The sequence below is a fragment of the Poeciliopsis prolifica genome, unplaced genomic scaffold (genome assembly GCF_027474105.1).
Source record: "Poeciliopsis prolifica strain line A6 unplaced genomic scaffold, Auburn_PproV2 SCAFFOLD010, whole genome shotgun sequence".
NCBI lineage: Eukaryota > Metazoa > Chordata > Actinopteri > Cyprinodontiformes > Poeciliidae > Poeciliopsis > Poeciliopsis prolifica.
The window spans coordinates 1,980,599-1,996,454 of NW_026562385.1; the positions used below are offsets into that span (position 1 = coordinate 1,980,599).

Here is a 15,856-nt window from a genome sequence, read left to right on the forward strand (position 1 = left end):
CCTCCATTGCTCCAGGCAGACTACAATTCTAAAATAGCCCAGAAAATTATCATCATTGTTCACAACTTCTCATTCTGTTTACTGATTGGCCCAGTCAAAAACCCAAAAGGGAGACAATCCAAGGGAGAAAGCCCAGACTACACTGGAAGTAATAACTTTTTCCAAGCTGCATAGGAATGCATAAGTTGCATAGGAAGGCAATGGCTCGGCTGCTGTTCCCATTGTAACCATTCATAAATCATTGGCTTCTGCATGCTTTTTGTGTGTGCATGCAATTATGGGGTTCTATTTATATGTGGAGCATATGTGTGTGTGTGTCTTTGTGTATATCCAGAGACTATCTGAAATTAACATATGGTGATATGGGGGGCACATCAAGTCTAAGAGCAGACCCTAGAAATGCAGGATGGACGCACGCCAAAAAACTTAACAGACCACAGACCAGTGGGAACTGGTTCTTGGCCAACCAGTAAACTGCAACATCCGTTCACCAACTTCCATTCACCAACGATAAAAAAGACAGTTCAGGTGCAAATATTGGCCAACAGAGGCCCAAGGGCACCCCACATGCCTGTTCACAACACCAAGCAATCCAAGGGGGGGATTTTATTCTCCCCCCATTTTTGCTTTTGTCATACCATTTATTCATGCATCACATATGGACACCACAAACCAGATTTTTTCATATCAGTAGAATAAATGTTAGGCAGCTTAATTTAAAATCAACATTACGCAAAATAAATTGCATATTGTTAAAGTTAATTAATTCAAATAGCCTAGGCAGTTCTTGGTAAAACTACAATTCATCATCCACCTGTCAAAGCAGTGTATATAAAAGCCACTCCTTAGCTTAATAACTACGGTCTTAAATATTTGTTCTGTTTTTTATAATAATTTTTTTGTGCAAGCTTGCCTCTCAATTACAGACTCATTCAGCTTTCCCCCGTCTTTTACAGAGATGTTCTTGTTGTGATAAGTAAGAAGCACGGCCTATGATAACGTCAAACACGAGCCCTATGAAGTCTCCTGCAGCTACGGACAATGGGCAATACCACACCTGCAGTTTTACTGTTTGCACAGTCTGACTGAATAACACGAAAGAGATTAGCTTATAATGATCTAATAAAAAGCTTTTGTGAGTCAGTCATGTCTGCACCAGCAGTGTTCTGCCCACTGTTGTTTAGAAATCTACTTAAAGACTCACATCAAGCTGAAAATTGAAAGGATGAAAGGTGCAGTCATTACTCCAACTCTTCAGATAAAAAGAATTTAGTCTTAAAACTAAAAGGATGGCAAGTGCAATCTTTCTGCTGAGTTTGCTGATTTTTGGTAAGTGCATTTTGGACATTTTAATTTCGGATTGAAAGATTAAAGGAAGTCTTTCTAAAATTGCTGGAACACGCATCTTATTTTAGGATGTTCCCAAGCTGAAATCAATTGCACAACTCGCAGATGTCTGGCTCAAATGTTAATTAGAAAACAATATTTATCTTCACCTCAATCTGAGAACTGCACCTTACTTGTTGACGTTCCATTAATTGAGTACGAAACGCTGTCAGTCGTAAGTATTTCTATTTTTTTTCACACATTCCACATTGGCAAGAACAAACTGTTCTCTACTTTGTTTAAAGATTCTTCCAAAACTCATATAAAGTAAAAATGTATCAGAACTTTTTTTTTATCTTAACAGGACATGAAGGAACTACATCTAATGAGTCGTCTGCAGCTTACAATTGTATGTGATAAAAATTAAAGATCAATCCAGAAAGATATAACAAAATCTTATTTTAGTGACTGAATTTTATTTTATTGTACAGGCCTGGGTGGATCCAGAGCTGGCGTGGAACACGTCAGTGTATCCATTTGAAAAACTCATTTTGCCAGTAAATAAAGTGTGGACCCCATATATATCTATAGAAAATGGGTGAGTGGCACAACATCTTATTTTTAAAAGAAACTCAGTCCATTGATCTGTTCAAGCTCACCTGAAACACTTGCTGTCTCTGTTGGGTATATGTGCAGACAAAGCACCATGGAGCATGATTCGCCTGATCTCGTGGTGTACAGTAATGGTACTGTAGGGCACACGGTGGTCATAATTGCAGTAGTGAATTGTGGAATCAATCTGTTCAACTATCCTTTTGCTTTTGATGTGTGCCCCGTTGGACTTAAATCCACCCCACCAGATGGTAAGAAATTCACTGATGCCATGATACCACATTCCTACCATTTTATTTTAACTACATATCCTTAAATTTTCACAGAAGGGCATGGGCTAATGCATGCACTAGACTGCTCTGAATTGTACCTATCGATTTACAGTACATTATAAACAATTTGAGCAATAACACCGATCTGTTTATGCATGGTTAACTGAATGTTTTGCATACCACAAACTGAAAGAAGCTCTATGGTACCATGTTGCCCAAATCCCATTTTAGCCAGCGACATTTCCACAGTGACTTTAACTGTTAGAATTGAAAATTATATTTAAACCACGTTTATGCATTTATTTTTTTAAAGTTAACAGCAAAAAAAGTATTTGAAAATTTCCTGAGTTATTTCTTTACCCAATAGGGTAGTAAAATAGCATTTTTGAAATTCAGGATGTTACTTAAAATCCAACTGCTGCAGCAATGTTGAGTTTATACTCCAGACTACAACCTGTGTACTGATGTTTGATGATGATGTCCACACTTCATTCCAAACAAGGAACATTCCAAACAAGGAACAAGGATGTCTCTACACCTCTTTAAGAAGGCAATATTCCAGTTTTTTTCTTATAACAAATTAAGAAATTGTTATTATTGTTGTTATTCTCTAATGCAGAATGTGGGATAAGCATAAAAGTTGATCAAGTGAGGTTGGCAGACAGTTCCCGTGGAGACTGGGAAACGGAAGAAGTGAAGCTGGGGAAAAAGCGAGCGGATCGCAATTTTATTGATGTAAGTTCATAAAAGCCAATTAACTGTATGATCAAATTGATATGAAATTGATTTATCTGACATATATTTGATGTCCACATGTGAATTGGAACATGAACCTAAATACATTTTTCTGAGTGAAGAGCTGCTAGATCAATTAGGTGGTGAACATAACCTAAAACCTTTTAGTTAAAAAAACATGTTTGAAAGGAATAAGAACCAGCTCATATAATGGAAAGCCTTTAGTTTTTTCTAAACAATAGGTTTAATAAGTCACCAAGTGGCTGGCAGCAATTTAAGTAAAATCAAGCTTGTAAGCCACCTAGCCAACTTGAATCTAGCTCCCTTGCTGTAATATAAATTTAGCCTGATGAGTGTAAGTAGTGTTCTCTTACTTAGTTACTAAGAGGCAGTGAAAACAGTTTCCAGAGAAACCATACAGCACAAATCACATCCTAATCAAAGCAATGCAATGGAGACTGTAGTTTCTTCCCTTCCTTCCTGTGTCTTTTGTGCTCACCTCAGGTGTCTCTAAGGATCAGATATTCCAACCCATTCATCACATTACTTCTGCCAACTATCTTGATCATGGTGGCTGATATAGTCAGCAATGCTATGCCACTGCAAGGTGGTGAGCGCAACTCCTTCAAGGTTACGTTGGTGCTCAGCTTCACCATGTTCCTGAGCATTCTCACCAACGTGCTTCCTGGAGACAGCAAGTGCAGCCCAGTCATCCGTGAGTCACGGGGCACACAACAACAAACCAACTTGTTCTGTGCAAACCGATAAGACAAAGAACAAAAAAAAAAAAAAAGGAAAATATAAATCAGCAGCAAAAATAACTACAACCATCTTTATGTTGCACAGGAATCCATTTCTGTATTTGCCAAGTCCTGATGGTGATAAGCATGTTGGTATCCATATTGTTGACAAGGGTGTCTCAAAACGGGTTGGCTTTTTTCACCTGCTTCGGTAAAAGGCCTGCTCCTCAAAATGCAGAAGACAACAAAGAAAACGTGGATGCAGGTGAGAGAGGCTTTGTTGTGGAAGAAATGTTCTGATAGGGAATAGTTTTTTTTTTAGGGAGTGACTGACGCTGTGTAATTTTGATCACTGCAGAGACCAAAGGTGTCATCAGCATCGTTCAGCAAGGTCTTTCTGAGGACTCTAAAATGCTGCAGAAGATGGTCAGAATCATGGAGGCTGTTGTCACCAAAGAGAAAGAAAGGGAACGTCATCAGAAACTTGCAGATAAACTGGACAAAATCTTTTTCTGGTTGTATCTTATCTGTAGCTCTGGATATGTTTTTGCCATGACTTATGTTATGGTACAGTACAAATGTGACATTGATCATTTTATTTTTTGGAACAATGCAACATAGACGATAATAACAAACTGTTTTTAACCTCTTACTTATTGTGATATAGCATTATAACCATATAATAGAAGTTCAAACAAATTCATAACTTGTCCAAAACAAAAATAAATTCACTAACTGGATTTACCAAAGAAAATAGTAAAGAAACTACCACAATAATTACTGCAAGGATGATCATGTTTTACATATTCAAATGTTATTTATCTTTAACAGAAGGGCATGTTCATTTGTTTCAGAAGGGTCAACTTTGATCTCTAACCTTTATTTTCCAGAATCAAAAACTACAACTAAAAGCTTGCTTGTCTGGTTAGAAGAAAATCATGACATGGATATTGTGAACACAGTGGGCATTTGCCTTTACACAGAAACATCAGGGGTCAAAGATGAAAAAAAAATTTTTTTTTAATCAAAAATGAATGACAAACTGGCTTTTCGCTGGTGTTTGCCAAAACGTCAAATTAGTTTTTTGCCAGTAATTACCTTAATTATTTTTGAATCCAGCTTAGGATTAGTTAAGAGATCACTGCAGTTCATGACTTGTACAAAATAAAAACTTGAAAAGGTTCATTTACTATCTCGCATATTTTTGATGCAACACAGCTAAAAACTTCTTGGATCAGTGTGAAGGCTTTGTGGATACATGGTAATTAACAGGTGATTTGTGTTAGAAACTCTGGCGCATTGTGGTGCAGTTGTAAGTGCCATCCTATGGCAGGAAAATGGTTGTGGGAAGCAATTCTGACTTGCATTGTGTCTGCATGAAGTTTGAATGGCCTCATTCAAACATTACTCAAGGAGTGAATGTTTTCATGCAAACTGTTTATTATGTGATGCTCTTTGATGAACCGGTGAACTTGTGAAGGATGTACTATGCCTCTTGCTGACAATCACTGCTGATAGGCCCGAGGGCCCATGTGATCCATCATCTATCTTCTATGTGTGTGTATATAGTTGAGGAATAGATGCATCAATAATTGAGATGTAACTATATACTTCTTGCGATATTTCTTTATTTTATCTGTTAAATAAAACAAATATATTCCCTATATTTTGATCTATGAGATTTGTTCACATATTGTGAAAATTCACATTTTATTATTCGCAGTAGATTAATTTGGCATTTTATTACAAAAATCTTTCAATGGATGTTTTAAGCAAACATAAATTGGACTTTTTTACCATTAAAATTTGTATTCAGAGATATTCAGCATAAAGTACGGTAATATAACCATGCTTGTTGCCACCTTGTGGCCAAACACTTACCTGCAGACAAAGTAGTTTTCTCGCTACTCATGTCCGAAATTAGGTTTTTTCAATTGTATTAACAGTACTTAGTTGAAATATTCTACATCACAACAATATCAATACATATCTGGAGAATATTTCAGAGGAGACAATATAATTTTCATGATTTATTTTTAATGCACACAACACCTCCTGAAACATGCTAGTGAATGGCAATTTCATTTTACACATAAACATACCAAAGTGTAATTTATAACAAACAATAAAAAACTTTTTGACACAAAAATACAGCTTAGTCAAAGTAATAAAAATATCAGAGGTTCATTATATGTGTGAACTTTCCTCAACATGTTATACACCCACAAGCTTGCAAAAATTGTTTAAAAAAAATCCACCTTCTGTTACTATCAGACATTGAATTTCTTAGAATCACCACATGTAAAGAAACAGGAAAATAACCATCTACCTGCTCAAGTGAAAATACACTAACTCCATCGAGTTTTGAGCCCCACCACCTCTTTGTGTCTGAATGCCTCCAATTCAGTTTCAACTTTTTGTTGTTTCCTTCATAGCCTTTTTGAAGAAAAACAAGAAGATGAGCATCACAATGTGTTCTGACAATATATTAAAAGTAAAGGTAATCGTGACACTCCACAAACCTGTTTGAAGACCTGTCCACTGAGGTAGGACTTTGCCATGTTTCTCAGGCTGGACTTTCCACCCAGTTTGCATCTGACATAACCGTACAAGTTAGCCCATTGCAATACCAGCCCCATTATCACCACAACCTGAGGTGCAAAGTCACAAAGACAATCATCACATACATGGCAGTAATTTATACAGGTAGGAATCTGACACATGTAAAGCGTGTTCCAAATTATTATGCAAATTGGATTTAAGTCTCATAAAGATAAAATTTTTTGTTGCGCTATTAAATTTATAGATGGTATTGTGTGTCAGGGGTCTTTGAATCACTATAATTAATTTCAGAGAGCTGGGTTGATTAGTTTGTCTGGTTAGCTCAATTAAAGGAAATCTACCTAAGAAGGATGTTCCACATTATTAAGCAAGCCACAAGTTTTAAGCAATATGGGAAAGAGAAAGGATCGCTCTGCAAATAAAAATCATCAGATAGTGCAGTGCCGTATGACAAGATATGAAAACATTAGACATTTAACAATATTATCATACTGTCAAGAGATTTGTGGCTGATTCAGAACAAAGATTGGTTTGTGCTGATAGAGGCATAATGAAGAAGGTTTCTGTTAGACAAATTAATCGAATTAAGAGAGCAGCTGCTAAAATGCCCTCACAAAGCAGCAAACAGTTTTTTGAAGTTGCTGGTGCCTCTGAAACCTCAAGGTGGAGGATCCTCCAGAGGCTGGCGGTGCATTAACCTACTGTTCTGCCATCCCTAACCAGTGGTCACAAGCAGAAACGGTCGCAGTGAGATTAATTTTCAAACAGACTTGTTCACTGATGACTGATGCGGAACCCTGGACGGTCCAGATGGACGCAGTAGTGGATTGGTGGTGGATGACCACTTCATCTCAACATAGCTGTGATGTCAGTAAGGAGAAGGTGGAGTCAATTATTGGGCCGAAATTATGGACAGAGAGCTGGTCAGCCCCTTCAGAAAATGACCTCAGCAAAGTATATGGACTTTCTGACTGATCACTTTCTTTCATGGTTCAAAAAGAAGAGCCATACCTACAGTAGCAAAATCATCTGCATGCATGACAATGCACCATCTCATGCTGCAATGAATACCACTGTGTCATTGGCTGCTTTGGGCATAAAAGGGGAAAAACTCATGGTGTGGTCACCATCCTCCTCTGACCTCAACCCTAACCCCACCCACTAACCTTTGGAATGTCCTCAAGCAGAAGATCTGAAGAAGAAGATTGAAATAACTTTTGATTTTAGTACTGTGATCACTTGGGAAGTTATTCTGCAAAGAAATTCAAGCAGAAACTATCCACAAACATCAATGGATGCAAGAATTGTGCAGGTGATATCAAAGAAGGGGTCCCATGTTAACATGTAACTCGGTCTGTTGAAATGTTTTTGATTGAAATAACTTTTGATTTTAGTACATGTGACCACTTAATGCTGCACATACAAAGAATGACCGTTTTCAGTTCTTTATAATCCATAAAATGTTTAGAAAATCTGCTGTGCATAATAATTTGGAACAGTGCATTTTCAGTTTTTTTATTTTTGAAAAAAATACTGTTCTCATGGGAAGCTTTGTTCAGTAAAATTTTATTCATACTGTAATAGTTCATAACTTGAAAATTATACTGACCATCATTTGCAATGACCATTTAAGAAAATCTGAGGAAATATCACTTGCATAATAATAATAATTTGGAACACAGAATACAAGGCACTGAACTCACCAGCCATTTGATGTTAAATGAGAAGATGGTGCTGAAGACAAAGACGACCCAAAAAATGGGGCACACAATAAGGCCAAGCCAGAAGACCTGCGACTCTGCAGCGGATATTTTGTTGACACCATCAGACTGTTTAGAGAGAATGGTGACACTTTATTTAGTCCTAATAAATAAAACAATCTGAGTATCACTTGTATTTCATTCAATAATAAGAGTCATGGCACATGACTGACTAGAGGCTTACGAGCAGACATGACTCTAAAATAAAAATGTGGATCCCAAGTTTGAATTTAAAGACAATTTTAACTCATCCACACTGAATCAAAACTATGATGTCTCTCAACAGGATAGCAGTCCCAAACAGACCAAAATGAATTTTTGAATTCATTATACTTGCTAATCAAGTATAATGCTAAATTGGAATTACACTGACATTTATGGATGCTCAAAAGCAAAAAAGAACATTAATTTATATTGTATGTTTGGAAATTAGAAAAAAAATCATGTGGGGCTTCACAGGAAAAACTAATAAAAAACAAAATAAAATGATAAAAAACAGAATGTGATATAAATTTCATACAATTACATACAAATCCTATTTGTATGTAAAGTTCAGCTTATATGTGAAATACAAAATATCCCCTAAATTTAAATGCCAAAGGTTATATGATGAATATAAATTCTGGTTGTCTTATAATTCCACTCTGAAATAAAAGAGAGATTACACAAATCGCTAAAAACATCAATATGACATTCATGCCAATGACGAATAGTGTTTTTAAACTTCTATCTGGGATTTTTATTGTTGTTTTCTACAAGTGCTTACCTTCCTTGATTCAAATATCCAGTGGCTTCTCCCGTCTTCATCCACTTGATTCCACCATCGAAGGCCAACCAGTAACCTGCCAGATACATTCTAAACACATTTGATTCAAAATTATGAATTTAAACGAACAATAAACCATTCAGATAATAACAAACAAGTGTTTCAGGCATGATTACTACATGTAGGTATTTTGTTGTTGTTTGTTTTTTTAGTAATCAGACACGCTCACCTTTACAGTCCAGAAGTCGCATGAAAGCAGGAGGATGATGGTGACCATGCAGACAATAAAACGACTACTGATAGCGTCACACACTAAATAAACCAAGATGGCACTTGTGCGGAAGAAAAGGTGGAAGAACGATGCTACAGGATGTCTGAAAAACACGTTTGAATTTTATTTAAAGACCACATGTTAAAGCTTACCTGTCCGTTATACGCTGTGCGTGGATAAAGGAGATTTGAACACATTCTTACTTAATGTTGGACTGTTTTAGCCTGAAGTTGTCCTCCTCACCAAAAAGAGGTGATTCTGTAGAATCCTTTAAACGTTAAAAACATGAAGACACCCACACGAAATTAGCAAGAATCTTGTTCCTAGCTCCCAACACGTATTTGTGTCTATTTTAAGACTTAATACAGACATGACGCATAATGCTCAATCAAGCAATAACCTCATAAATGTGACAAAATATGTTGTTAAATAAATCACCTGTCGACGCATCTCTGACCCAGAATGAGTTTCCTGATTACGTGGATGTAAACAAACTCGTGTGCTGAGGACCCGAAGAAAAGGTGGCCGTCATTTTTGCCTGATTTAAATATTCTAACATCTACACACCTTGGTTTTATCAACAGGAATCGCTTGCTATGAACATAAGATCGAGTGCTGGTCTTAAACGTCACCAGGTATAATTTCCAGAAACAGTCCATGCAAAAGCTAAAACAAAATAATAATAATGTATTGGAACAGTTGTGCCACCATTGTTAGGATATATTCGATTGAAATCGATTGCCATGATTTCTTTGCTTAGTCTGTTCTTTAGCTATTCTTGTATTAGCTGGTGTTTCTTTCTGTTGTAATTATATGAACTGTGAGCTTAAAGATTTCGGGACCAAGGGAGTCAATCAGGTTTGCTGGGTACTCCAGTGACAGGTTTGTACCACCAGAGGGCTCTGTTAAGCAGATACCTGTACGTTCCTTAGGAAACCATTGTGAATGAGGTATCAGCTACTTCATCAGCTGCTTTATTTTTGGCATGCTTAAATAAAGTATGAAAGGACCTATTGAATAATATTTTGAATAATTAAAACTAAGGTCTTTAAATATGAATGCATTGTGTATTTGCATGAAGACTTAATGAAAATGATAATTCTATACTGCGCCAAAACCATTATCTTTGTCAAAGGGTATTTGACTAGGGCATAAAGTTTACTCCAAATAACAACAGCAATAATAATGATAATAATAGTAATAATAATAATGATAATAATAATAATACAAAATAATGATAATAATAGTCAGGTTTGAATTTTAACACTTTTTTAATTGTTTGCAAACAAAGTTAGCAGAATAAATCACATTTTACAAGATTAGCTTTACAAGAAATTCATATGGATAAAATTTTGAACAAATTTACATTCACATATTGAGGCTAAAAAATAATCAATATTGTTTTTAACAAAAAGCACTAATCAAGTACATCCTGTACAAAACAGTTTAGTAATGCCCAGATTCAGGTTTTTGTCCACTCATTGCAAGATGCTGATTTATGAGTTTAAGTAGACCTCAAATAAACTAGCAACTGAGTGCATTCGGTAAAATATGCCGAAAGGAAGACCCACATTCACTATAGCAGCCCACATGTTGAATTGGTAGAACTGTGTTTCAGTATCGTGATCAAACTGGGGACGAGCACCAAAGGCTGGCATGATCCATAGCTGTGAAAAACGGAAAGAAAAGACTTAGTGTTAAGAGAATTGATCACAGTGAATGTGAGAAAAAGTGGAAAAAAGGTACTTACAATGATGTTACCCAGCAGCAGGAATGCACAGACCTCTCTCAACACTCGCCTCTTCCATAGGAGTTTATGTTTGTGCTCTGCTGTCCCACTGTGGCCATGTGCTTCTACATCAGGTTTGGGCATATTGTCCGGGTCTACTTTTTCAAGTTTGCTTCCATCTTTACTGGATTCCACCACATACTGATTTTCAACCACTGTGTCAGCCTCCACCTCATGAAAGGGCTCCCGGTGCAGGCCCTCAATTATGAAAAAGTTCTGCAGGCCAATCTGGATCACCATCAATATTCCCCATGTCAAATTGAGCCTGTTCAGGTGGCCCTTGGCCCCAGTTGCAACCATGGCTACAATGGAGAAATAGCTAATGATGAATTGCCCCAGCGAGGCTCCCACTAGCAGCCCCACATCCAGACTGCGGGTGGGGTTCTTCTCTGAGATGTGCTCCCTGTGGTCCACCTTGAAGATGGCGTTTCCGATCATGGTGCAGATGGACATCAATGTGACAGTGACTATATTCATAACAAAGTGCATCATCACTGCTGCATCGTGCTTCTCTTCATTTGAGTTTGCTTTCATTTCAATTTCATACGCAATGAATGTTGCGATGCCTGCAACCACGAGGAGGAGCCCCAAAGTAGGACCAATGAATACTTCCTTGAGGCTGAATCTCACGTGGTGGTGGTGGGTGCTTTGTGACACTGCTCGTCCCACATTCTTCCACATGACAAAAGCCATGGCAGAGGCAAAGAGGCAATACTCAATGTTGAAGGGGTACAGGTAGTAATAGGCATCCTTGAAGGTGTCGCAGGAACTGTGGCTGCACTCACAGTTGTCATCCCCATAACCTGCTGTAATATCACAGAGCAAACAATCAGATACAAGAGTGTCACGTTGTTTATTCACTAATGACTGCAAAACCAACTGTCATCTGCTTCGGTTACCTTTGTAGATGTACATCTGTCTTCTTGAGATTTTAGTGACATTGGTCGGAGGATCTGGAGAGATTGTTTGATGAAGAGACTCCTCTGCGACCTCAGTCATCCATAAAACAAGATTTGTGGAGAGGGTAAGCATCAGTCCACATCTAAAATATCAAAAAGACAGAGAAAATTAACAAAGATATTCCAGAGACACATCCCACGTTATTTTAGTTCACACTTTATTGTGCTTAATCAGCAGTTTTCAGATCAAACATAGAAAATTCTGAATTATTTTCTATTTAATAAATGCATCAAAACTAAGACCATTTTTGGTCAATGAAACATCAACACACCATGAGCACTCAAAATGCACTTTTGTTTGCATTTCGTAAAAATTCTATGATGCTTAAATATTTTAATTGGGATTTTCATTTTCTGTTTGACTCAAAACCACAGCCTTTATCAAGGTATCTACAGCACTTTTCTCTTTTATGTGGGACAGTACAGATATCAGGTTTAGTCAAATCTTGAATCAGTAGGTTAGGGTTATCAGCTGGGGACTGTCCAGTTAGTGCATTGCTGCTAATTATAAAAAATAAATCAAAAACGACAAATCTTTCTAAAGAAAGTTTGCAAAATTACTGCTAAACAAAAACAAAGCAGTCAATTGATATTTTGTTTGTTTGTTTGTTTTTAGAAAAGCCAAATAAAATGAGGTTTAACTGTTCTTATATTTAAGCAAAATATTTTTATATCCAAATCTAATAACTCATCCATTCAAGAGCCTGTAAAAGTCAAGCATATTAACTATAAATAATTTTGTGGTTCTGTTTTTTGTTAATGTGGGAAGTAAGATCAATTTCGCAACCTGCAGTTCTTCTGGATGTGGGTCCCATTTAGATTCTACTCAGACTTGAATGAGTTTCTTGTGGTGTAGAACATAAACCAATATCATCCAAATCATGAGACAGTAAGTAAACCCATCAATTCATACTCAGATTTGTCTTGTTTTCTACATACAGTATAAAATAAGTTGAAACCAAGGCCATTATTTATCTTGCACCCCTTTTCTGAGACACTTTCCTGCACTCATCTCCACCCCATATTTAAATAGCAGTTGGAAAGGCAAAAGCACAGGTTTTGTTTCTTTGTTTCTCAGGTGGAATGTCTCATGTGTGCTGGGATAGAAAATTAGTAAATAAAGATCATGCAAATACCCTAAAAACCTACCGTGAAAGGTTCTTTTGGACCTGCACACAGTCCCTTGAATGGATCCACAGAAAGTATGTCTGCAAGTGCAAAATACAAAAATTGTAACACTTTCTAACCATCAGGAATGGAGTACATTAAGAATGCTAATTCTTTTACCTGCACAACGATAAAGACTATTTGTGCCACAGGAAATACGACTTTAACATTGGAGGCAACGCCTGGGTCACAGTGGAGGTAACCCACGTAGCTGGCGATCTTAAAGACATCCATGATGATACTGAGGATTCCAAACAGAAGAAGTCCCGCTGAAAGCCGGGAGAGGAAAATGATTAAACTGTCCAACAAATACTCTTTAAATAATTTGTTTAACAATTAAAAGTTTCACTGTACCTCTGAGCCAAATGGGTCCTGCATGCCTGTCCTTGAAGACAGCATTTTCTGTCCTGAAATTGTAAATGATGTAATAGACCATCCAGATGGAAGTGAGCAGGAACAGGAAGAGAATAAAAATCTGCAGGTCTGAGGTGCTGATATTGATACTACTCGAAGTGCCCCCACTAACGAAGGCACAACCCAGGATCAGGATGTTGAGGCAGATGATCGCAGACAACATCCATCCCCAGTTTTTGCCCCGGTCGCGCGCGCCTTGAGTTGAGGAGATGTCCATCTCTGGCTCACTGACACCCATGGCTGAGTCTGCTGCATTTATGTTGTTGGAGAGGTGTGCCTCCTCCAGCTCCCTGTCCTTGGCCGTCATCTTGCAGGGCTCACATAAATTACCGCTGGTCAAACATTCACACTGGTAGCCCGGGTTGAAGCACATGGCTGTTATTTCAGAGATTCCTTTTTTACAGATGAGCTGTTTACTGCATCCAGAAAACAGAAATGAGACATGTCAGTTTCAACAGTCAGAGCCGATTCTCAACTCCCTAATAGAGACACATCCCCCACAAAAGGAAACTTTTCCATAGATTATAAAATCAGTCTTCATCACAGCGTGATTCCCTTCTGTGGTTTTGCGCTGAAACTTGTCCACACCAATTATGCTTTGTTCTTTATATCATCAATATTTTTCTGTTGAATCTTTTGAAATGACAAAAAACAAAATAACATCAAGGACATAACTCAAGCTTTTAAAAGGTGCAAAATAAGGTGTTCACACCATCAACCACACAGCATCTAAAATTTTCAGCATATGTGTGAGCTTACCTGCTGTGGAGTAATGTCCTGAAATACAAGCTGTTGTGGCTTTTATATTTCTCCAAAACCAAACTTGTTTACATCCAAAGAGTCATAAAATGTCTGCCTGTTTGGAACAATGGCAGGTATCAACAAATATAACATGTTTAGCACAAAACACTGCAGTAAAGTTCATGAGACAATTCCAGGAATCCCCTTTTCTCGTTAATTTCAAAGTTTTTAGATAATACAAACTCCATTCCTAATTGGCAGGCTTTGTTCTTGATATCACGCAAAATATTTGACTATTTCTTATAAAAGTTGGACCAAATAGCTTCAATGCCTTACATTCACAGACGCAAAATTTGTATTTTGCATTATATTTTTGTTTGTTTTAAACTTGGTATATTTTTCTGCTGCTGCAGACCATTTTCTCGTCATCATCAGACAAAATTGCATCTTTAATAAACACAATCAGTATCTTTTTAAGCCAGCACTTAAAGGGTATACTTTGACTTATTGGTGTACTTTACGATGCATGTTCCAGCATCTTACTCAAAGGGTGTTCACTAAATAATACTCATTTTCAGCTTGTTCTGTTTGCATTTAAAGTTCAGGGTGGAAACTTTGAAAAAGTCAATTTTGAAGTCTGGAAAACCACAGTGAGGTGACACCACCAGTTAACCAGTCACAGTGACACATTGCTTACACATACATTTGCACTCTAACCTTTACACAACTAATGATCATTTATTAATACTATTTATTGTTTTATGGAATATTTGATCATATTTATTATGTAAACTTAGAACAGCACATGAAAACATCAAGATTCTTTCAAGCTGTAAGGACAGCTTTATGAGCTTTTATTAGATAACATGTTTAAACACAATAAATAATCATCTTATATCAATGGAACATAAGAGGACTTTTTGTACATTGTGATTGTAAGAAAGACTGAAATAAATGTGTCAACTCCAGGACTTAAAACAATGAGACATGTTGCATAGGTGACATTTTCATACAATTCATACAAAAAATATTGACCAGTTGCACAACACTTGCATAGTTAGAATTTTTTCTAAACATTCAGTCACAGTGACACATTGCTTACACATGCATTTGCACAATTCCACAATTCCAAGCTAATTTTCAGCATTTCTGCTGCCCGCTCCGGCTTAGAAAACAGTTTACATACACATTGACTGAGAGCAGTGAACATGGAGTAGCCTTTTTTCCCCCAGGTTCCCTGTGAATACCACTAACTTGACCCCAATTCCTAATTTTCTTTCATAAAATAAAAGAACAAGGCTGTGTGCGACATATTGGTGAATCCAAACAAATTGGAACGTCTCTAAAAGGTACATTATTTTATTTTACACTTGATAAATCTTTCTATAGCTCTTGAACTGGCAGACTATGCTTCAATATTTCCATTCTCACACTTTGTCCTTCCACTCAACATTTTGAACTTTGTGATCAGGCACTTCCTCTCCATTTGGAGGTTGTCAGTGACTGTTACACAACTGTAAAATCCCTTTAGGCTGTATCCTATATGTATTAAAGCCTTTCTGATTGGCCTTATGTACTATTATACTTTGTGAAAAAGTAGAATAGTTTGGGTTTTCATTATCTGTAAATTATGCCATCAAGAAAAAAAGAGAAAAGAAAGAAAAAACAGTCATCTATCTGCGCCTAATTATTCACCAAAATGTCTTGTGTTTCACTACTGCGTAAAAATGGACGTTTCTACA

General features: G+C 37.0%; 3 protein-coding genes across 4 annotated transcripts; 1 reads left to right on the forward strand and 2 right to left on the reverse strand.

The window, feature by feature from the left end:
- The first annotated feature begins 1,239 nt into the window (after positions 1 to 1,239).
- On the forward strand, positions 1,240 to 5,329 carry LOC129363691 (5-hydroxytryptamine receptor 3A-like). The gene is made up of 9 exons (XM_055035933.1): positions 1,240 to 1,329; positions 1,416 to 1,561; positions 1,691 to 1,735; positions 1,818 to 1,924; positions 2,023 to 2,189; positions 2,830 to 2,945; positions 3,450 to 3,660; positions 3,792 to 3,950; positions 4,044 to 5,329. The coding sequence occupies exons 1-9, from the start codon at positions 1,290 to 1,292 to the stop codon at positions 4,304 to 4,306; spliced, it is 1,254 nt and encodes a 417-aa protein (XP_054891908.1). The 5' UTR covers positions 1,240 to 1,289; the 3' UTR covers positions 4,307 to 5,329.
- Positions 3,740 to 9,581, reverse strand: zgc:112148 (uncharacterized protein LOC550424 homolog). Of its 2 annotated transcripts, XR_008606343.1 has the most exons (8): positions 9,483 to 9,581; positions 9,248 to 9,312; positions 9,003 to 9,147; positions 8,774 to 8,863; positions 7,951 to 8,076; positions 6,208 to 6,336; positions 6,015 to 6,121; positions 3,740 to 4,127 (listed from the first exon to the last, which is right to left on the reverse strand). XR_008606343.1 is itself a non-coding variant. In XM_055035934.1 (7 exons), exons 1-7 carry the CDS (start codon positions 9,492 to 9,494, stop codon positions 6,095 to 6,097), a joined length of 594 nt encoding a protein of 197 aa, XP_054891909.1. In that variant the 5' UTR covers positions 9,495 to 9,581; the 3' UTR covers positions 5,703 to 6,094. The 2 variants fall into 2 exon arrangements, 1 of the variants encoding a protein (XP_054891909.1); XM_055035934.1 differs by lacking the exon at positions 3,740 to 4,127 and having other exon boundaries at positions 5,703 to 6,121.
- A 724-nt stretch (positions 9,582 to 10,305) lies between these two features.
- On the reverse strand, positions 10,306 to 13,998 carry otop2 (otopetrin 2). Its single transcript, XM_055035932.1, has 6 exons — positions 13,314 to 13,998; positions 13,080 to 13,228; positions 12,942 to 13,000; positions 11,733 to 11,875; positions 10,795 to 11,639; positions 10,306 to 10,711 (listed from the first exon to the last, which is right to left on the reverse strand). The coding sequence occupies exons 1-6, from the start codon at positions 13,744 to 13,746 to the stop codon at positions 10,541 to 10,543; spliced, it is 1,800 nt and encodes a 599-aa protein (XP_054891907.1). The 5' UTR covers positions 13,747 to 13,998; the 3' UTR covers positions 10,306 to 10,540.
- Positions 13,999 to 15,856: the final 1,858 nt, after the last annotated feature.